General features: G+C 42.0%; 1 protein-coding gene across 19 annotated transcripts in view; it reads left to right on the top strand.

Moving 5' to 3' along the window:
• The window catches only part of DLC1 (DLC1 Rho GTPase activating protein), a 465,100-nt gene that overhangs the window by 428,041 nt on the left and 13,172 nt on the right, over window positions 1-23,887 (top strand). For all 19 annotated transcript variants that reach the window (XM_085002957.1, XM_021077719.2, XM_085002956.1 and 16 more), the window contains 5 exons: window positions 5,041-5,112; window positions 10,881-10,962; window positions 18,234-18,297; window positions 20,263-21,686; window positions 22,326-22,502. In XM_085002957.1, the coding sequence (XP_084859083.1) occupies window positions 18,265-18,297; window positions 20,263-21,686; window positions 22,326-22,502 (1,634 nt within the window). In that variant the 5' untranslated portion in view covers window positions 5,041-5,112; window positions 10,881-10,962; window positions 18,234-18,264. The remainder of the gene's footprint in view (window positions 1-5,040; window positions 5,113-10,880; window positions 10,963-18,233; window positions 18,298-20,262; window positions 21,687-22,325; window positions 22,503-23,887) is intronic.

Below are 23,887 nucleotides of genomic sequence, written 5' to 3'. Positions count from 1 at the left end.
TTTTTAGCTTCACGAAAGTGTGTGTCTGTACTAGAATATATCTGAAGGTGGATTTGAGTCAGCTATTGTGAGGCCAGACGGCCTAAAAACTGAATTAGTATTGACCAGTCTTCCAGAAGCCTCCTAACTGGTTTCTTTAAGAATAGGCCCAGCAGATGTTTAGAATATTTTTAGGCACCTGAGGGTAGGAATGTTGCTAGTGGCTAGTCATCATCTCTGCTGTGATTAGATAACAGAAGAGTTTAATAAATATTAATATACACATTGTACTATCTGACTTCACCCAACCAGGAATTCACTGTACACAAGGAACTCCCGATTTGGCAGCATGTTGAACATTTATTTTCATTAGTTGCAAAGGGACAGGGGCTCATGTCCTAGTTCTTAGTCTGTTTTCAAAGAAAGGGAAGTTTTAATGGATTCTTAAACAAATACATGTGTGCTTCTAATGTAGAAAAAGTAGTCTCTCAGGATATACAAATGAATTAAGAAGCTCCTGGAAGGTGCACCTAACTTTTCTGGGGAAGGTGCAGGAGAGAGGTTGTAGGGTGCAGAAGGGGAATTTGTTTGCAGCGGGAGAGAAAAGAGACTAAGAGCTTGAAATGTAAGAGGGCACCTGCCTTCTGGGAACCCCAAAGAATACAAGTGAGACTGGAGCAGAGCTTGCATTTGGACACCTTCTAGGAGAGGAAGGCTGGACAGAGGCTGAGTCAGGGTGGCTGTAGTCCGCTGAGGAGTCGAGATTTCTCTGAAAGGCAGTGGAGAGTCACAGAAGAATTCTGAGCAGGGCAGTGACGTAAGGAATTACGTAGTTCCTACAAACCAATCCAGGGCTCACTTTACACTGGAATAGATTTCTTGTGGGCAGGGAGGAGCAAAGGTTGTCAGAGAGTTCACTTGGAAGTCTTGCTGGGATAACTTGGGGAGAAAGAGTCCAAGATAAAGAAAGAAGAAGAAGAAATGTCTGGTTCAGTGGTTCCCAATCCTGGCTACCCTTACATTTACTTAGGAGCTTTTTAAACGAGATGCAGTCCGGGTCCTCCCTAGAAGGAGAAAATCAGAAGACCAGGAGTAGCTCGTGGTTGGTGGCTTTAGAAAGCACCCCCAAGGTGATGCCCACCTGTACCCAGGGCTTATAGCCACTGAGATCAAGTGATGGAGACTGTGGTTTGCTTCTCTGTCCTGTGAAATCCACCTGTCAGGTAAAGTCAGGCTCTTGGTGCCCAGCTGTATGACAGTTCTGTAACATTAGCCACCTTCATGGAAGCAGGAGAACTGATAATTTGAAGTAATGATGTCTTCCATTTGAAGGAATTTTTGTGATCAGGGCAGGAATCTTGGTTTAGATCAGAAGGTGTTGCCTGCCTTCACGCAGCTAACATACCCCTCTCAGGATATAAAAGCATAAGCATTTCCATGGATCTTTGCCTGCAAGTCTATCATAGTTTGGGGAATCCAAGGAATCTGGAAAATGCTTGAATTTTCTTAACATTCCTCCAATTCCTTAGAATTTTATTTAAGAGGTTAATTCCACGTAGCATTTGCCTTGAGTCCTGATTTTGGAAACACATGGCAGAGAAGGCAGACGTACAAGGGTTCCCACTGTGAAGACAGAGTGAAGGGAAGGTGGAAGTAGTCACATCCGGACCTTACTGCTGTTGCTCAACCGCTAAGATCAGTCAGTTCATCGGAATGATGATGGGCTTAGGGAGTTTCTGTTTAACTTACTGTTGAGGGATAAGGGGAAGACTGGGTCATCGCGTCATGCCAGGAAATGTGCACATATGGCCTCATGGTCCCCAGCCATACACCAAAGGTTCTCCTGAACCTTATTCATCTAGTACGACAAATTAATAAAGCCAGTTCCAATAAAAATTTCCTGTTTCCTCCTTAACACATTTATCTGTTGTTTGCTTAGCGAAAACCCAGGTCTAAAAGTGTCATTGTATTTCCATTGTATTATCAGTTTCTGATGGCACTTTTGCCCAGAGGGGAATGTTTTTTAAAAAATCACCCTGATAGTTTTCCCACTACTACTCAGGTATACCAAAAAGTCACACCCTTAGAGCCAATTAGAGGCCTCCAAAAAACGGGCATGGGGAAATTAGAGTGAGGTAGCAGGTATGAGGTTTTCTTTAGTATTTAAAATGTTCATTGTTACATATTTTTTCAGGAAGACCAGTCTTACTCATTTCTGTCAGTCTTAGCTCTCTCTCCCACTGTGTCATCTGAATGGAAAGGCAGCTGATGGTTTCAGGAGAGGTGATATATACTTGTTTCTTCATGTATGTATCTCAGGGATGGTATCTGTAACCCACATGTTAGGATCAATACGAGAGTTTGGTGAATTCATACATACTAAGTGCTTAGACCTCTAGATAATCAGAAGTGAGATATTTAAAATATTTTAGGAATTCCCACTGTGGCACAGCAGGTTAAGGATCTGGTGTTCCTACAGCGTAGTATAGTATAAGTCAGAGCTGTGGCTTGGATTCTGCCCATGACCTGGGAACTTCCATATGCCTCAGGCACAGCTGAAAATGAAAAAAAAAAAAATTTAAAAACACTTGCTTAGCTTTTTTCTTTCCATATCTATTTTTGAGCAAGGGCCATGGGGATAGAGAAAAAGTAATTTCCACATCCATTAAAATAAAATGTTGAGGAGTTCCCGTTGTGATTCAGTGGTAACAAACCCGACTAGTAACCATTAGGATGCGGGTTTGATCGCTGGCCTCGCTCAGTGGGTTAAGGATCCTGCTTTGCCGTGAGCTGTCGTGTAGGTCGCAAATACAGCTTGAATCTGGCATTGCGGCTGTGGTCTAGGCCGGCGTCTGCAGCTCCGATTCAAACCCTAGCCTGGGAACTAACATATGTCTCAGGTGTGGCCCTAAAAAGACAAAATTGAGCTTTTAGATGTCTTTCCAACAGTATAGTTTTCCAGAAAATGTTTATTTTATTATTTCATTTGTAGCTTCCATAATTCTTTCTGAGACAAGATGTGGATATAAATACATGAAAAATGTTAAGCACAGATAGTTCACATTGGACAATTCTGTGTATTCTTTTAGTACAGACATTGAGATTCTTACATATTCGTGTCAGTCTGTCCTTCAACCCTGAATTCAGTCCTGAATCTTATGTTTAATCATGCTACTTTCATTGCCACACTGAAAAAATTCATGAAAGTAAACCACTGTCATTTATTGCTGCTCTACTGCCATAATGGTTTTTAGTTTGCGAATTAACTAACCCATCCAAAGACAGCAGCTTGCTTTTCCTTTGGCATGTTCAATAAGTACTTCCCCACTTGCTTTAATGAATTTGTTCTTTTTTTTTTTTTGCTTTTGAGGGCTGCACTCAAGGCACATGGAAGTTCCCAAGCTAGGGGTCGAATTGGAGCTGTAGCTGCCGGCCACAGCCACAGCAATGCCAGATCCAGAAACGCATCTGACACCTACACCATAGCTGATGGCAATGCCAGATCCTTAACCCACTGATGGGGGCTAGGGATCAAACCCGAATCCTCATGGATACTAGTCGGATTCATTTCTGCTGAGCCACAATGGGAACTCCAATGAATTTTTTCTTAATTCTCTCTCTCTTTTTTTTAAGGGCTCAAGGAACTCAATATATTAAAAAATGCTCTGAAACTATACACTTCCTAGATAAAAGTAACAGATATATATATATATATATATATATCACCTGTGATATGTGGAGGCTCCCAGGCTAGGGGTCCAATCAGAGCATTCACCGCTGGCCTAAATCAGAGCCACAGCAACACAGGATCCAAACTGCGTCTGCGACCTACCCCATAGCTCACAGCAACACTGGATCCTTAACTTGTGGAGCAAGGCCAGGGATCGAACTCCCGTCTTCATGGATGTTAGTTGGGTTCATTAACTGCTGAGCCATGACGGGAACTCCAAAAGTAACATATACATACTTCTCAATGATGGACTCTCCACTTTTCTCTCGCTCAGAGGAGAGATGACTGATGAAGATTTGAGTCTGGAATAAATTAAGCACTGTTGAGATATTTATAAATGAGTGAATAGCCTAACATACCTAAGTATGCTAATTGCCTGAGGAAGGTGGCAAGAAGGGTTGAAAGAATATTCTTTGTGCAAACGGAGAAACTAATGAATGCGCCCTGGACCTCCAGCAAATCTGCTTTAATGGGATTGTAAATATGTGCTTGAGTGAATTTGAACACTGTGTGTCAGTTACTCTTGGCCTTTCTGTTTATCAATGCTATCCATGAGATGTTAACCACAGGCAAGTAGAAGCTTTATTAGGCATTTCAGCTTGCCAAGACTGTGGGATTTATTGACTTAATGCCCTTGAGGTCACCTGACTGCCCAGGTCTCCCTACAGTACACTGTCACAGCACCTGGGCTGTTGCACACATCCTACTGGGTGACGGGGCTTTGTCCCACCAATTAAGTTAGTTCTCTTCCAGGGTGTTAGATGTACTTGTGGCTTTTTACTGCGGTGAGAAGTAAACCATCTAGGCCTAAAATTAATTATTTAATCCTTCTTCAACTTTCTCGTCATACCTTCTTATTTTTTTTTGTCTTTTTTTTTTTTTTTCTTTTTTAAGGCCACACCCGCGGCATATGGAGGTTCCCAGGCTAGGGGTCAAATCGGAGCTGTAGCTGCTGGGCTACGCCACAGCCATGGCAATGCAAGATCCGAGCCACATCTGTGATCTACACCACAGCTCACCACAACGCCAGATCTTTAACCCACTGGGTGGGGTCAGGGATCGAACCCATGTCCTCATGGATACTGGTTGGGTGTATAAACCACTGAGCCACGACGGGAACTCCTGATACATATTTTTTAAAGTCAGAAAAAAAAATGCACAAAATTTTAAACCATTTGAATAAATGCATTTTGTTTTTTTGTTTTTTGCTTATCCCTTTTTAACAGATGGCACGTTTTGCTTGTATAAAAAAAAATCAGTTTATTAAGGACAAAGAAACACACTGAGTTACACATGACTAACATGTTTGTCTGTCTTCTGTTCTGTTCTAGAAATTGAAGCCAAAGAAGCTTGTGATTGGCTACGGGCAGCAGGATTCCCACAGTATGCCCAGCTTTACGAAGGTGAGCCTGAAACGCCATTCTGTTTTAATCGGCATAATCATATCCGTAGTTCATGATTATCATTGATCTGGGATTTATTTTCAGACGTTATATTATTTATTTAAAGATTTTGGTAAGGATGGAGTTCCCGTCGTGGCTCAGTGGTTAACGAGTCCGACTAGGAACCATGAGGTTTCGGGTTCGGTCCCTGCCCTTGCTAAGTGGGTTAAGGATCCGGCGTTGCCATGAGCTGTGGTGTAGGTTGCAGATGTGGCTGGGATCCTGCATTGCTGTGGCTCTGGCGTAGGCCGGTGGCTACAGCTCTGATTCACCCCCTAGCCTGGAAACCTCCATATGCCGCGGGAGCGGCCCAAGAAATGGCCAAAAGACAAAAAAATAAATAAATAAATAAAGATTTTGGTAAGGAAACAATGTCGTAGCACCTAAGACCCTACCACCCAAAAAAGCTAGGACCTTGACCTAGCACACCCACCTGCTCTCCCATTTAGCTACTCTGCCATCCCCAAGCCAAAATAACCGTCATCCTGAAACCACGATTTATCATTCTTTGCTTTCCTTTAATATAGTTTTATTGCATTTCCCTAAGATAAATATTTTTATAAAGGTGTTTTTACCTTTATAAAAAGGGTGTAATGCTCTATATAGTCTTATAAGATCTAATTTTTTCACTTATTATTAATAAGTTTCTTCTATTCTGTGCAAACCAAGAGTTCATCTGCCTTGACTGCTGTATGAGGCTCTATTGTGTGGATGTGCCACAGTTTATTTACATCCACACTCTGGTTGGGGGGGCAGTTCAGTTTTTTTGTTTTGTTTTATAAACTGTATTGTTAGGCACAGTCTTATACTTTTGCAGTACATTGTGCAAAATACGTGGGTAATAGGGAATATATATGCTCAACTTTATGATTCAAGTTTTTCAAAAGTGCCTGTACCAATTTTCACTCTTCCCTATAGTACCTGAAGATCCTGTCTATGCTTTCAATCATTGATATCACCAGACTTTAATTTTTGCCAGTCAAGTGGATATAAAATGATAGCTTACAGATTTTGACTGCCGTTTCTCTAATCATTAATGATAAGATATGTTTCTGCATGTCATCCGACCACATGTGTTTTCTCTTCTGTGAAATATGTGTTGCCCACTTTACTCCTGAGTTGACTGTGCTTTGCTTTTTTGGATGATTTGTAAGAGCTCTTTTTTTCTAAATACTAAGGCTCTGTTGGTCATGTGTTGTAGATCTCTTTCCCCAGTTTGCACTTCTTCGGTTGTCATTTGATGAATAATATTTCTCCTACAGCATTCATTTTTTTAATTAAGAAAAAAATGGACCTTTTTAAAAAAAAAAAATCAAGATCTAGACTGACTTTGTTTTCTCATCAGTGCCCTGGGCATCACTCAGATGCTGAGGCCAAGAATGACAAGCACCTCAAGCCTCCAGCTGCCCATAGTGGGCAGAGTGTGCTCTGTGCCTGTCGAGGTGAAAAGGCTGTTCCTTTAAATGGGAGGTTTATTGTTCTCTAGATGAAATCATTTAAAAAGATTTACTGTTGTGAACTCATGAGCTCCATTTTATTGGTGATTTTTCAAGCCAAGTTTGGGTGGATAGTGAGGTGATTCCTAACTTGAGAGCAGATGCCTTCCAAGGCTTCTTCCAATGTGAGCACTTTTTGTTTCCTTAACCCTGCTGAGATGACAGCTGTCTCCCATCCATCCATCCTTCCATCCATCCATCCATCCATCCATCCATCCAGCTAATCAACAAGCTGTAATTAATTCTGTACCAACAGGAACGCCCATCCCTAAGGTAGATGGTATATATTTTATAGAAATAAAATATACCCCAAAGAGCACCATTAAGGGATTGCCAAAAATTTTATACATTGTTTTGGTCGATTTACATTTTAAAATAGTTATCTTTTCATCTCTTAAGAGAGAAGGAGGGAGGAGCTAGGAGACAGCCATCATGTGACAAAATTGCTAAAGATCCAGGTGAAATGATGTCACTTGTCTTTTCACCTGGGATATTCAACTCTTCTCACAATAAATAGTGATTTAGGAGTTCCCATCATGGCTCAGTGGTTAATGAATCTGACTAGGAATCATGAGGTTGTGGGTTCGATCCCTGGCCTTGCTCAGTAGATTCAGGATCAGCGTTGCCATGAGCTGTAGTGTAAGTTGAAGACATGGCTTGGATCCTGCATTGCTGTGGCAATGGTGTAGGCCAGCTCCAATCAGACCCCTAGCCTGAGAGCCTCCATATGGCCAGGGTGCAGCCCTAGAAAAGACAAAATAAATAGAGTGATTTAAAAATGTGCTTTTGCTCTCTATCCTTCTAGGACGACAGCAAGCAGCCTGCTTCCTGTAGCAATGGCAGTGGACTCTCAGTTGGAGCTAGTGTCACTGGCATCCTTCTTTAACACATGAGCAAAATGCCACGAGCCCATGCTAGGAGTGGATACAGTTTGCCAGCTTGAAAGTACTAGCTGGACATGGTCAGCAGGCTCCTTGAGGAATTGGAGGGGCGGGGCAAGGGGTGTCCTCCTCAGAGGCAAATCGGACAGAGACTCTGGAGATCATTTTTTATTTCCCTAGCTCACTCAGCTAATTTAATTCATTACCACATTACAATACCTGCTCTTCCTCATTATACCCAGACTGGATGTATGATATTTCCCTGTGAAGATAAGTTTAGAATTATTTTATTGTTAGACTATGTAGAATATCTTACTGTTCCTCCATTTCAGAGAATAATTCCAGTTCCTTTTTCTCTCTTTTTTTAAGGTGTTTGGTTCATGTGCATGCTTACTATGGTGGAGTTGTTATCTTTCTTTCCTTTAGTAGGATGTTTGATCTGTTAACACAGCACCTCTGTCTCTCGGGAGGGCCTTGGACCTGGTGGAGTTGTGGCGGGGGTGGGGGAGTGGATCAGCATTCTATTGGATTTCCAGTTCACAGCTCTCCTGGAGATCAGGAAAGATAATTGCATTTGCAATGGCAGTAACTTGGTTGTCCTTTTGTTCTTCTGTTTAGAAATTAAATTTCCTTCAATTATGTCCATTTTTGGTGTTGGTTTGCTGCCAAGCAGCACTTTCTTGTGATGCGTATGTTTGCTGAGACCCAGTTCCATTCTCTGTCGTATGTCTTTCCAAATCCTAAGAGGCAGACTGTATTTTCACAAGTTAGATTTTGGGTCCCTTGGCTTACAAATGTCTTGTAAAGCATAAGCCTACTTTTGAAGTTACACTGTGTATTGTTCTGAGTACTTGTAATTTCTCCCCTTCATCTTGCCCCTGTGTGCAGGGTGGGTACACACACACCATCACCACATAGTGACTCACACATTCCTTGATTCCTGTTTAGCTTCACTGGGTCCTTGACAATATATACATCCTGCCCAAATCGGAAGTTTAAGTCCTAGCCTGGAGAATTCTGAGAACTACTTCTGTACCTCAATAAGCCATCATCTCTTCAAAGCTAGTTCTTTTGGGTTGGGGGTTGGGGGGTAATGCAGTTCTTTCACTCTTTGCTTGCATTTAGTCCCTACCTATCCTAGAATTTAAAAACAAACAAACAAACAGAATTTTAAAGTTAACTTGAATTGGGAAGGTAATCTAAAATACAGGTCTGGGTATATACTAAGTTAGGAATTGTGAAAATAACAGTTGCTGTCTCATACACACTTAGCAGGTATGTGAGCTTTATGATTTACATTTATTAAGTATTAAAAACATATTCTTTAAAATCAGCTCTGTTCTTTAATACTTCGAGTGCATGGTGTCTGTTCAGAGTGAAATACAGTTGCCAGAATCTTCAAACAGCTTTACAATCTGCCTTGCTTCTATTTACTAATAGTTTACATTCACTGTGTCTCCTCTTTTATCTCCACTACATTGGTGCCATTAATCATTTGCCTAAGAGACTTGGTCTATAAGGTAATGAAGAGATATAAATCCTGTGATGCTGAATTTCCTAAGTTTCTTCATAAATCTTTAGGCTCAGGCTACTTCATTGGCCTGCCTGTCTTACTATTTACGGAACAGTGTCACTAATCTAACTCTAGCCTTCAGAAAAAAGAAAGAAAGATGCTCCTAAGTGTAATCCTGTAAAACCAGTGATCCTAAGTTGGAACCATAAAAACGGTGAACAGTCATGGGCTCCCTAGTCAACCCCAGAACTAGAACACTGCTAAGTACATGCATCTCCTAACTCCCCATAGCCAAGTCAGTTTCAGTATGCAGTGTTAGCGCTTGGGAAGCCAAAGGGATTTTGTCGGTTCTGTTAATCACTGGTGTCCCGAAGTGCTGACTTATTTTGCCCATTGCTGACCCACAGCATTGCATAGGAGGACTCTTCCTCGTGATATTTTATAAGCCTTCTGCAAGAGAAGGCTTCTTTACCCCACTAGCTCAGAATGCCAAAGATGGATAACAGGCTTTTATCTAAGTGGCAATTCCAGAGCTGTTGTAAATTTCAACAGAGGGACTGCTGGTCTTCTTCCTCCATACTCTTCCTGGGTGTGTTTATCAACAAGGGACAGAAAAGTGAGTTATTCCATTGAGTCACCTTTTCCTCCCTTTCTGCTTTTCAATTCTAATAAACTTACATATTCTTAGAGTAGTGAACTTGTCTGCAGATGAAAGGATTTGGGATTCTATTGTTCTACAGAGGCTGTAGAGCTGTCCTTTTGTTTTAGGGGGAGTTATATAAACTCCTGAAAAGCCATATGGAAGTGCTGGTATTTGTTTAAAAATAGCACATCCTGAGTTCTCTTTAGCTTTTGATGTCATGCAAATGGTTGGATTCCATTGACCGCCACCATTGTTCTCTAGATCTTTCCTTGGCCTGGTTTTCAGTGACCTCTTCCCTAATCACATGTGAGCAAAGGCACACGTGGGATGAGGGGGGGGGAAATCTAGCCACATTAAAAAGGAGCTCCTTCTGGTATTCATTCTGGTTTAAATTATAATTTATATAGCAGAGGTCTGTTGCCTGGTGACTTATTTAAAGGTGGAATAGTGTTTTGAACTGCTTACCTTTGACCACAGATATTTGAGTCTGCAGACCACTTTATATCCAAGTTCATTTAGAACACAGATGGAATTGTCTTAAGCTGCTTTACTTTCCCATAGCGCTGAAAAGGGAATGGAGTGTGCCCCCCATAGTAAGTATTCAGTAATTGTTTTGGAGTTCCCATTGTGGCTCAGTGATTAATGAACCTGACTAGCATCCATAAGGACTCCAGTTTGATCCCTGGCTTTACTCAGTGGGTTAAGGATCTGGGGTTGCTGTGAGCTGTGGTGTAGGTTGAAGATGCAGCTCTGATCCCACGGTGTTGTGGCTCTGGCACAGGCCGGTGGCTACAGCTCTGATTCGCCCCCTAGCCTGGGAACCTCCATATGCCACAGGAGCGGCCCAAGAAATGGCAAAAAAAGACAAAAAAAAAAAAAAAAGACAAAAAGAAAGTATGTTTTTGAATTACTCTGAAGAATATTAATTTTCATTTATATATAATTTTCATTTATATCAATTTATTTACAACATTTCTGTTGTCTAAGTTAATTCTACTAATTATAGCTCTGATTCCACCCCTAGCCTGGGAACCTCCATATGCTGCGGATGCAGCCCTAAAAAGACAAAAAAAAATAAATAAATGAATAAAAATAACTTACCTGGTTTTTATGGTTTTTTCCTCTCCCATGCTAAACTGGGCTAGACTGATAACTTAGGTGCTCAATAAATGTATTTGTTTTTATTTTTCTTGTAGATCTCCTGTTCCCTATTGATATTTCCTTGGTCAAGAGAGAGCATGATTTTTTGGACAGAGATGCTATTGAGGCTTTATGCAGGTAAATGGAATTTTGAGTGTTTTCTTCCTCTTTTTCATCTTTTTAAGAACTTAATACTGATCTCGCTGATGAGTTTGCTTTTGTTCAAATTTTGTCAGGTTCTTGATTAATAAATGGAATAGTGATTTACTTCATTATAAATCGTATGTCTTTTAATTAAAATAAGTGGCTTCCTGTTAATTAGTACTGTCATTAAAATAGTGCTGTCCCAGGGAGTTCCTGCTGTGGATCAACAGGTTAAGAACCTGACTAGTAATCCATGAGGATGCAGGTTTGACCTCTGGCCTTGTTCAAAGGGTTAAGGATCCAGCATTGCTGTGAGCTGTGGTATAGGTTGCAGACATGGCTCAGATCCAGCGTTGCTGTTGCTGTGGCTGTGGTGTAGGCTGGCAGCTGCAGCTCCAGTTCAACCCCTAGCTGGGAACTTCCATATGGGCAGCTTCAGCCATAAAAAGAAAAGAAAAAAAAAAAAAAATGACTGTTCTAGGATGTACTCAGATAGTACCATTCCATATTTGATACCATATGGTTGTTGAAACAGGTAAGTTTAAGCAGGATGAAAACTTGGAATGTGTTTTTTTAAAGACAGTGCAATTGACTGCATGGCCCCAGCCAGGTACCCTCATAGAGTCAAATCCACTGAGGTGTTGAATGGAAATAACACACTCAAGGGGAATAAATACAACTAGGGGGACTTTGGCAAACTAGGGGCAGGAGGACCATTGTTTCAATCCTAGGAAAGCATCTCTGAACTGCTTCAGCTTCCCCAGGTACACAGTGATAACAATGGGATTAAATAAGGCTGTAAAATAACTCAGCACGGCCTTTAACATAAAGTAGACAGGTAGTAAATGAGCATTTATGTGAAATGTGAATAAAACTGTCAGAAACCCTTGTTTATGGTGCTGGTGGGTCTCCTGGCTGAGGAGCATCTGGTAGTAATGAAACAGGCAGCAGACAATAACAGGACCCTGATAATCCTTTCAAACTCTTCTCCACATATTACTCATTAAGTTAATCATCCTTTGTAATTTTTCTAAAAACTTAGAAGCCATCAAAGCTGAATTCTAGGGGGAAAAATTAGGCACACACAAAATTCACTTGTTGATTTGACTGTAAAATTAAAATAAACTTTCTTTTTAATTGCAAAATTAATTTTTACTTGGAAAAACATCGTTAAGGTTGAATGACACCTAGCATTTATTTCCCCTTTATAGGCCAGAGAAAGCAGTTGTAGCGCCATGAAAGTTTTATTTCTTGCCTTTCTTATGTAATACAATGATTTTTGAAGCACCTAACTTAAGTAGAGGTGTTAGGGAAAGATAGGTGTGATGTTTAGAATGAAGTGTGGAATAGACTAGTTGTCCTAGCTTAAGAAAGGAAAAAAGGCCACATTAACCACAGAAACAGTGTCACTTTTCAAATCCAATTGCATGACTACTTAGAAATGTCCAGGGTGTGTACACATTTTCTGAAGGAAACCTACTTCCAAGTCCCCCACTGTAGTGTGTAATAGCATGGTTATGTCATCTGGAATGAAAAAATGTCACTAACACCATTTAGGAGGGAAAAAGTCAGCATCTGGAATATAAACTACTCCAGACGTATTTGAAATGTTTTAATGCTTAGCTGTGTGGCAGAATTAATTTCTTTTCAATTCATCATGGGTGATAATGCATAGAAATGAGGTCACTCTTAAGATGTACCCTAGGAAATATGTACTCATTGAGTCAGATCATCCGTTTCACACATGTCAGGCCCAGGGAGAACAGCAAGAGCTTAGACATTCCTGCATCACAAAAGTATCACTGCAGCATTGCAGCCCCAAGGATTATGATCAAACTCTTGAATGCTTTTTTATTTTCTTTAGTATCAGTTTGAAATAGAGCTACCCTGTTCTGAGAAGGGCTTCCTCTGCTCTTTGTGGTTTACATTGGCTCTCAGCACTGTCTGAGAAGCTACCTCTCTGGTGTTTTGGTTTTTTTTTTTTATTTTTTTATTAAAGTATAGTTGATATACAATGTTCCTTCAATTTCTGCTGTACAGCAAAGTGACCCAGTCATAAATATGTGTATGTGTGTGTGTGTGTGTATGTATACATTATTTTTTTCACACTGTCTTCCATAAAGCTCTAACCCAAGAGATTGGACATAGCTTCCTGTACAGCAGGACGTCATTGCTTATCCATTCAAAATGTGATAGTTTGCATCTACCAACCCCAAACTCCCCATCGATCCCACCCCCTCCCACCTCCCTCCTGGCAAACACAAGTCTGCTCTCCATGTCCATGATCTGTTTTTGCTTTGTATGTAAGATCATTTGTGCCATATTTTAGATTCCACATATGAGTGATATCTATGGTATTTGTCTTTCTCTTTCTGACTTAGTTCACTTAGTATGAGAATCTCTAGTTGCATCCATGTTGCTTCAAATGGCATAATTTTGTCCTTTTATGGCTAAGCAGTATTCCATTGTATATATACCACATTTTCTTAATCTATTCATCCATTGATGGACATTTGAGTTATTTCCATGAATAACTATTGTGAATAATGCTGCAATGAACATAGGGGTGCATATATCCTTTTTTTGTTTTTTTTTGTTTTTGTTCTTTAGGCCTGTACCCACGGCATATGGAAGTTCCCAGCCTAGGGGTCAAATCAGAGCTATAGCCACCGGCCTACGCCACAGCCATAGCAATGTGGGATACAAGCCGTGTCTGTGACCTATACCACAGCTCACAGCAACGCTAGATCCTTAACCCACTGAGCGAGGTGAGGGATCAAACCCACATCCTCATGGATACTAGTCAGATTCGTTTCCACCATGCCACAACAGGAACTCCCAAATGTATCTTTTTGAATGAAAGTTTTGTCTGGATATATGCCCAGGAGTGGGATTGCTGGACCGTATGGTAGTTCCATATTTAGTTTTATGAGGAACCTCCATACTGTTTTCCATAGTGGTTTTACCAATTTATGTTCCTACCAACAGTGAAGGATGGTTAAAAAGCTGCCTCTCTTTGAAAGGAATAAATATATACGCTTAGATCTTTAGTGAAAGGAAAAGACTAAGAACAGCTAGATCTCAATCTCTCTTTGGGGTTCTGATTGGGCTTCATTTTCTCTTATGCGTAGAGTGATACCTCATAGTCTGACTGTGAGAAAGACATGCACAGATAGATGTCCAAGTGCTTTAAAAATTTAAAAATTATCAGACCTAGAACTGACCACCCAGATTTGAGTATGTGGGGAAAGCTGGAGGTTGGATTCAGAATTCACAAGAACAGTCATCACCTCATTTGTAATGGAAAACCCAAGGGCTTTTGTCCACATGTTCACATAAATAGGTTTCTTTTGGCAAATGATTTGCCTTTGAGAAAGCCAAACAGATATTTCAAAGAAAAAGATGGAGGCGGAGGCAAGCATGTTCCTTGGAAATGTGCTGTGAGTTCTGAGTTGTCAGCAAGGTAGTTAGGGATACTTGTTTTACTCAATGATGTGACATTCATCTCATTTGCTAAACTAGCCTCTTTACATGCTCTCAGGATCAGCAAATCATGAAGCTATAGTATTGTTTGAAATTTTGCCTTGTACATTTATCAAGTTTTTTCTAGATGGACAGACTTTTTGTAGACTTCATCTTTTGCCTTTTTGAAATATTTTGTGCAGTCTATTTTAAATATATATGGTAATATAGTTACAGAAACTTAAATGGAAGATTTTACTTTTTTTTTGACCACACCTGCAGCGTGTGGAAATTCCCAGGCCAGGGATTGAACGGGAACCACAGCTGCAGTGACAGCACCAGATCCTTAAACTACTGCACCACAAGGGAACTCCCTGGGAAGTTTTACTTTAATAAAATATTATTAAATATTTAGTTTAATATTTTTACTCTGAATAAAAAAATTTTAGATTTGTTTTCAATGAAATCATTCTTACATTGTTTCTCTTTCCTGACACCCCGCCCCTACTCCAGTCCTGAGAGACAGATAACTGTGCACACTTGCACTCATGTGCATGCACCCACACGGATGAAATGCTTCCCTATACACGCTAGTAGACACTCCCATGTTCTGTTTAAAGATTATTAGTAACATTTGTATGTTTACAACATTTGCAAATTTTAGAGCTCTTTTGGTCAAAAATCTTGTAGGAGCTGATCTCTTAACACAGGCTACTTAGAGCAGAAGACCTGTAGACTAAATGTTTTCTGGAGAATGATAATGATACTGTCTTAAATATAAAGTTTAGTAGTGGCCAAAAGTCATAATTATGCATCTGCCAGGTTTTTGGGTATGGATTGTGGCCTAACATTCTTACACGCACACCTGTCAGGGTTTATATATATACTCCTTGACTTGGAGAGATTGGCGTTTGTCCCAGTGTTGATTGCTTTGCTGTATCATCCAACCCTGATTATAAGGCCAAGATGCTGAGAGCATCTCATTCAGTATTAAATACTGGAGGAGTGATTCACTTGTCTTGAGGTATATACAGGTGATAATGCAAACTCTGGCCTGTTCTTAGAGTACCTTTTCTGAAAATGTTCTTTGTGTCTCTAGATAGCTTCTAAAAAATATTCCATAGTGCTATTTTCAGTTACAAGTGACTCCCGTGAATACACCAACAAATTACAATCATAAATAGATTCCCATGGTGTCATCCTCAGTGTGCACTTAATTGTAAAACAGCTCTTGAGGTGCCTCAGCTTTGGAAAGCAGATGGCTAGCTACATGGTTTCAACTGTTCCAGGCCTATGAAGAGAAAGGCAATTGCATAATTCTAAGAAAATATCTTTAAGGATTGGAACAGTTTTATTTGTCAGGTCTACTTGGGAAATTGTTCCTTTCTCACCTCTCTTCTGCTTTCCCTGTTTTCAGTTTGAGTACACGAGGCCCAGATCCCCACTCACCATGCTTTTATCAGGGTGCGTGCAGCTCCCTGCAGCAAAGCTCTTGAACCTTTGATGGCTCACCCTGTGCTCCCTCCCCCTTCAGAGCGGAGTACAAGTTGCCCAGCAGATAAGACTGACACATTCCTGAGGAGCTGAGCCAGTGAGGGCCCTGGGAGGGGGGTGGAAAGGACCAGGGCTTCTGGACAGATGGTGTAAGATACCAGTGTCCTGACACTCACGGGTGGAGTCATACTTAGGATAGAAGCTGCTCCCATATAGTATCATGGTTAACATTTATTTTAGAAAGAAATGCAGAAGATACAGTTTTTGAGGGCCAGAGCCACCTCATTTTTGTCCTGTGGCCTTGGACAAAGTTTGTAACTACTCCAAGCCCCCATTTTCTCATCTATAAAGTGAAGTAGTAATGTCTCTACCAGAGGACTGCCGTGAGGACCAAGATGGAATAATATATATGAGGTACAAGGCACAGTGCCTGACCCAGAGCAAGCCCCTGACTCGCTGAGCCAGAGTCACTACTTCTGGTCAGTACTGTCTCCCTCTAAATCCCTTATGTTCTGCCACTTTGGAGGTCTCTAGGGGACAAAGGAATAGCATGGAAACCTCAAGGCAAACCTTGTGGGCTTTAAAACTGGCATGCCGTTAGCTTAGTGCTGCCTAGAGAAAATGGGAATGTTAACCTTTACAGAACTGGCCTCCTGCGTCTTTTGCATTTGACTCAAATCTAGACCTTTGTGAAGCAAACTTCATCTTCTTCAGATGGACAGGCACTGCACAGGCATCCAAGCCTAGTAATCTCGGTTATAAACACCGCTCAACCATTAAAGCCCAGATCAAGTCAAGCGGGTATTTGATTACAGGTTTGATTAATGAAACCCAGACCTAAGACTAACCATAACCATCCTGGATGCTTTAAATCTTGAAGACATTTGAGAACTAAAACACTGTGAGTAGAAGTCATTTAAGTAATAGATGCCTCTGAGAGAGGGACGTATGTCCACTCATTTTAACATCTGTGGACTTTTTCTTAGTTATTTGTTTTCTTACCCTTCCCATCAACAGAGAGAATTTTCCTGAACATGGGTGCTCTTGGTTATCTTTGTTTATTCTATAAACAGTCTACCACATAATCTATGAAATCAAGGACAGTCTTATCAGCAGGCAAAAATACTTTCTACCCTCCTACCTTCAAAGTTGTTAGACAAGCTGCAAGAACAGGATCAAAAAGATAGAGCCTTGAAAAGGGCTCATGGTCAGTTTGAATTTGTGTGTATTGAATGCTCTTGTCTATGGAAATGGATGAATTGGAATCTTAGGGAAAACTGGAAAACTGATGCTATAAGACAGCAGATAGGGTAAATGTCCATTTGAGAAAGATGAAGCGATGGTCATCTGGAAGATGTTAGAAAGAACTGGGGCCTGAAAAGCTGTCATTCACACTTTTGCAAGCCATTTATTCCTACCTACGTAAAGGGTTTCTTTTTTTTTTTTCTTTTTCTTTTCCAGCTGTTTCATTGTTTTCCAGTGAAGTAATTTTTTTTTTTGAGTATTTCATTTTCAGTGAAACTAAATTATTTTCCTAATTTTAAATTACTACTCTGGCAGGGGTTAAAAAAAAAAGTACTCAGAATAAAAGTGACTCCTGTTCCAAAGAAAAATCTGATTCACTGCTTATTTTTAAACTCTAAAGATGTCATCCCTTGAAGCTGCAGTATACACAATTTTAATTATTTGCCCCATTGCTGTGACTATACCATGCATTATCCTGTCTTGTACAGGAACTTGTAAAGAAGAATTGGGTATTAAAGAGGGCTCAAATTTCCTTTCTATACAGAAATCACTGAACTTTTTAACAGGCTATCTAAGATGAATATTTGTCAGAGATAACTAAAAATTGTTTTATTTTTATGTTTAAATTTTGATTTAAAATGAATACACTTTATTTACCGACAACTCTGGTTGGTTCCTTGCTGCTGTTCCTATTTCTATGAAAGGAGGCGTCCCTGGTTTTTATTTGTTGGCACTGGGTACCTGATGGTTCAACCTAGAGACTCTTGGAAGAATAAATTTCCTCACTGAGAGTTTGTCCTGTGAAGAATAAGAGGCACCTGACAGAACCACCATAGTGCGCCATTCATTGTACTATAAAGTCGTATTAAATTTAAATGAAAAAGCTTGCAAAATACAAAGGTATTTTTAAACTATTCACTTTTTAAAGAAGTTTCGAATACTCCTCTAAATTGTAGATATTAATGGATTCAAAGAAACCCAAACCTGTCAACTGTTTGGAAGAAATATTTATCCACCCGTCAGTGGTTCTCTGACTTTGCTAATGTTATTTCTTTGCTCTGTAGGCGTCTAAATACTTTAAACAAATGTGCGGTGATGAAGCTGGAAATTAGTCCTCATCGGAAAAGAGTGAGTATATGAAATGCATAGCAGGATGAGAGGAAAGGGGGCAGATCAAAAACTGGCTTATGTGTTTCATTTTAGGTTTTGTTTCTCTAACTCTTACTTCTTTGTTCCAAAAATATCTACATTTTAAATGTTATAATCCAGTCAGATTTACCAAAAACTGTGTAGCCTTATGTAGTTAAAACTAATAGCTGCAGCCAGCGAAGAAATTGTGTCTTTTCTTTTCTTTTTCTTTTTCTTTTTAGAGCCGCATCTGCAGCATATGGAAGTTCCCAGGCCAGGGGTCAAATCGGAGTTGCAGCTGCAGGCCTATGCCACAGCCACAGTAATGCCAGATCCGAGCTGCATCTGTGACCTATACCACAGCTCATGGCAAAACCGGATCCTTAACCCACTGAGCAAGGCCAGGGATCAAACCCGCAACCTCAAGGATACTAGTCAGGTTTCATTACTGCTGAGTCACAACAGGAACTCCAAATCACGTCTTTTCTACTGTTCTTGATCTGAACAGATCATCTGTGGTTTTGCCTCATTAACTCTATGCCTATGACATATTAAAGGGATGAAGCTTAAGGAATTCCTATAGATTTTGCATGGCCTCCCTATAGAAATTAAGGCTGGAGTTCTTGGGAACTCTCTCTTCCCATATATAACAGTGACTGTGTTATAGAGACGGCAGTGAGGGCTGGCTGGGGGTTATGGAAGAATAACAGAGATTTGGAGGGAGAAAAGGAATTAGAGGAGGAAGAAGGGAGGGCAGGAACCCCCACACATTCTAGTGACATGGCACATAATTCGTAAGACCGAATTGGTCTTTTCTTCTCTGTACGAAATGTGAGGACTGCTTATGAGATCTTAGGAGACGAGGAGGGTGCAGGAGTGGGAGTGAGTGTCACAAATTAGAGTAAACAAGAGTAAGTTGGGTCAAAGAACATATTTCTGACTGTCCAGAGTACCAATTTTAATTATCTTAACCTGCCACAAGTGGCTTTCTAGGGGGAGTTAAACCTCTTAAACAAATGAACTGGAACCTCACACCCACTGAGCTGTGGAGAGGAGCCTGGCAAGTCAGCGTTTAGTACTCTCCACTCCTTGTCCTGTGAAACTGGGGTCACATGAGATTCTCCACATCAGTGGCAAGGTCATGTGTCACGCTGAACTGGGCCTTTTGATATCCCACCTGAGAGGCTCAGATGCAGCGGTCTGTCATAGCATAACCCGGAGTCCTGCCTATAAATGAGGCATCATCAGCGGAGAGGTTACCCCATGTTTGCAAGTGTTACGTGCTGTCAGGACCAGGTGTTGGTGAAGTCTTTTTAAATGGAGCATGTCAAGGTTGAAAAGTCACAGGACACTTGTGGCAGTAACACTGGTTCCCACGTTGGTGTGGGAGGGAACGAAAGGGAACAAGTAGGAGGCTGTACCCACTGAGGAGATGGGATGACTCACCTTGCTTCCTGTCTCCGTTGATCTCTTAGAAGAGACCTTATGAAGTTTTAGGGTAGCTAGAGATTTCGGTCACCACGCCTCTTAAAGTGTTTAAAAACCACCTTTTTAATTGCAAAAGAGAAGATAAACACATACTATCAACAGACAGCAAAGTTGGAGGCAGACCAGAGGGAGTCCTACCATTGTAGACTCCAGTTCAAAATATTTTACATGCCAGAAATTTTCACAGATCTCAGAGGTTTCCTCTGCAAGTAATTAAAGGTCAGCTTACAGAGCCCAGAGTCTCCATGAAATAACTCATATGTAGCGTGAAACTCTTTGTCAGGCTTTTACCTCTTCAGTTCTTTACATACCTCTTAGTTATTTTTTTGAAAAATAATAAAATAAAAATGTAAGGGGGGAGTCCTCCCAGGTGGCGTGTTGTAATCAATGCCTCCTGGCCCCTGGCCCTCAGCACTTGCCCCACTCCCTGCTATCTCCCAGCCCCAGGGCATGAATGGCTCTATTCCCTCTTTGCAGAGTGAGGATTCGGATGAGGATGAGCCTTGTGCAATAAGTGGCAAATGGACTTTCCAGCGGGACAGCAAGAGGTGGTCCCGGCTTGAAGAATTTGATGTCTTTTCTCCAAAGGAAGACCCCATTCCTGGGTCCCCAGACAATTCTCACCTGAAGAACGCCCCGAGCCATGAAAGCATGCTGACGGACCTCAGCGAGCGCCAGGAGGTGGCTTCTGTCCGCAGCCTCAGCAGCACCAGCAGCCTTGCCACCCACACACCCCACTGTGGGGACACAGCCACCACCCGGACTAATTCGGTCATCAGCGTCTGCTCTTCGGGCACCTTTGTAGGCAACGATGACTCCTTCTGCAGCCTGCCCTCCCCCAAGGAACTGTCCAGCTTCAGCTTTAGCATGAAAGGCCACGAGAAGAGCACCAAGTCCAAGACACACAGTCTGCTGAAACGCATGGAGAGCTTGAAGCTCAAGGGCTCCCACCACGGCAAGCACAAGGCACCCTCCAAGCTGGGGCTGATCATCAGCGGGCCCATCCTGCAGGAGGGGATGGATGAGGAGAAGCTTAAGCAGCTGAACTGTATGGAGATCTCCGCCCTCAACGGCAACCATATCAATGTCCCCATGGTGCGAAAGAGGAGCGTCTCCAACTCCACGCAGACCAGCAGCAGCAGCAGCCAGTCTGAGACCAGCAGCAACGTCAGCACGCCCAGTCCTGTCACCAGGACCCGCAGCCTCAGTGCCTGCAACAAGCGGGGAGGCATGTACTTAGAGGGCTTCGATCCGTTCAATCAGTCCACCTTCAACAACGTCATGGAACAGAACTTTAAGAACCGCGAGAGCTACCCAGAGGACACAGTGTTCTACATCCCGGAAGACCACAAGCCTGGCACTTTCCCCAAAGCCCTTTCCAATGGCAGTTTCTCTCCCTCAGGGAATAACAGCTCTGTGAACTGGAGGACGGGAAGCTTCCACGGCCCCGGCCACATCAGCCTGAGGAGGGAAAACAGCAGCGACAGCCCCAAGGAACTTAAAAGACGCAATTCCTCGAGCTCCATGACCAGCCGCCTGAGTATCTATGACAACGTGCCAGGCTCCATCCTCTATTCCAGCTCAGGTGACCTGGCTGACCTGGAGAACGAGGACATCTTCCCTGAGCTGGATGACATCCTCTACCACGTGAAGGGGATGCAGAGGATAGTCAACCAGTGGTCGGAGAAGTTTTCAGATGAGGGTGACTCTGACTCAGCCCTGGACTCGGTCTCTCCGTGCCCGTCCTCTCCCAAGCAGATACACCTGGATGTGGACAACGACCGAGCTACCCCCAGTGACCTGGACAGCACAGGCAATTCACTGAATGAACCTGAGGAGCCCTCTGACATCCCGGAAAGGAGGGATTCTGGGGTTGGGGCCTCCCTGACCAGGTCCAACAGGTAAGAGCTTTCCTTCCCTCTCCAGTTCGGGGAGGGGGGATAAGAAAGGAGCTGCTTCCTCATGCGTAAGGCAAGATGGGATTAAGTCTGGCATGAATAGCCATGGAAGTACCTAAGGAAAGTGACAGACCAGGAACTCCTACCTACCATCCCACAAGGATGAATATTATTAGAGTTCCCTGGTGGCTCAGTGGGTTAAGGATCCGGTGTTGTCACCACTCTGGCTCAGGTCACTGCTATGGCATGGGCTTAGTCCCTGGCCTAGGAACTTCCTCATGCTGTGGGTGTGGCCAGAAAAAATAAAAAATTAAAAAAAAATGAATATTGTTTAGTGGGTACTGGAGTTTCAGTTTGGGAAGATGAAGTAAGTTCTGTGGATGGATGGGAGGGATGGTTGTACAGCCACTGTGGCTGTCCTTCATGCTTAGTGTACTTCAGGGTACACTTAAAAGTGGGAAAGACAGTAAATTTTATGTTATATATATTTTACCGGGGGGGGGGGGTTGGACGGAGACTGGAATGCACGTTGAGTCTTCTCAGTTCCTAAATAAGAAGCCAGTGAGCAACCCACTGCTGACTTTGTGTCTACCCCTTAGAAAGCCTCTGCACTCATGCACATCCCGCTGCCTTCTCTCACAGGCACAGGCTGAGGTGGCACAGTTTCCAGAGCTCTCATCGGCCAAGCTTAAACTCTGTATCACTGCAGATCAACTGCCAGTCGGTGGCCCAGATGAACCTGCTGCAGAAATACTCCCTCCTGAAGTTAACCGCCCTGCTGGAGAAACACACGCCTTCCAATAAGCATGGTTTTAGCTGGTAAGGGTTTTAACTGCTCAGTGAATTGTAATTGAAAATGTTTTCAACCAGCCCCAGGAGGCTGTCCCAGCCCTGAGGATGTGACAGTTGGATCTGGTGTCTTTAGTCCACCCTCCTAATGCAATCAGCTTCTGCATTTTTGTGGCCACATTTGATACTGCTTAAGCCTGCAGAGTTTCAGGGAATGTCCATCAGGCTTGCTTGATTGAGTTTTCGGTGCTCTGAGTGACAAATGGCCAGTGGATGGGGTAAGAATGACTCCTCCATCTTATTTTACTGGCACTTCTTTCCCAGTGATAGAAAGAGCCCACAGTAGGCAACTACATGTACTAGATCACATCCTGTTTTGGAGGGAAGGGAAGAAAACTGTTTGGATAATAAGATGTTTTGAGACCAACTCTGAAAGGCTTCTACGTGGGTTTGTAACCCTTTTGATGTATGTTTTTAGAAATCATTTTTGATGTAAATATCTGTAGCATCGCTTAAAAATCTACCTGGGCTAAAGAGTTTAGGTTGTGCTTTTTCCAACAAAGATTCTTTGCACAGTGAATAATCAATTTGGGGAATTCTCCACTCTAAGATAATAAAGGCTGAAATATATATGAAGGTAAAATTTATCAGGTGAACTGTCCATAATTACTTTGAAAAATATGGCCCTTGGTGTGCAGAATGTGAGATATAGACTCTTGAGCTGGATGGGTCATGGATATGACGTATTATGCACGTATCTTAATTTTGCTACTGAGTGCAAACCAGAGGAATGTCTCTGTCTAGGTTGCATTTTGCAGTGTCAGCTGGGCATCCTTAAGTCTTTTTACTAGTCTAAGTGTTCATTATCTACTTGCACAGCTACCACTCTTTATGGAAACAGAGAAGCAGCCCATTTCATGAGTGGCGCTTGGTGACAAACCAGTTGCTCGAGAGAGTCGACAGAGCAACGTAACTGTTCTTTCTCCAGCTCCTCCCCTCCTCAGGACTCTAGTGAGGTTAACTTCAGCATCAAAGCACCTCCTGTTCAAAGGCTGTTATTATGTGAGCCCTGCTAAATACAGAAGTTGTTTGTTCTGAATGACAGAAATAAGTATTGACTGGTTTATCCCCACATGCTTCAGATTCTCGGTGGAGATCGTAATGTGTTCCTTGTACATTCCGCCGCTGGGCTTTTCTCCCCCGACAAAGCGAGTATTATGCACACTTATAGCTGTGATACCATATATTTAACTGTATGGAAATATAAAGTTGGCTCTGCGCGTCAGTTTTACCTTTCCTAGAGCTATAAACAGTAACACGCTGTGGCTGTTGGTTAAGCATCAAAAGTCAAAGCAGTCTGTCTTTCGCCGTGTTCCCTTGTGTTTCAAGCCAGAGTTTCCCTGCTGCTATTTAAA

The sequence above is a fragment of the Sus scrofa genome, chromosome 17 (assembly GCF_054392235.1).
Source record: "Sus scrofa isolate SSC_HxYL_T2T_F1_AM1 chromosome 17, Sscrofa_HxYL_maternal_Yorkshire_Landrace_v2.0, whole genome shotgun sequence".
Classification (NCBI taxonomy): Eukaryota; Metazoa; Chordata; class Mammalia; order Artiodactyla; family Suidae; genus Sus; species Sus scrofa.
This window is presented reverse-complemented; position numbering and strand designations above follow the sequence as displayed.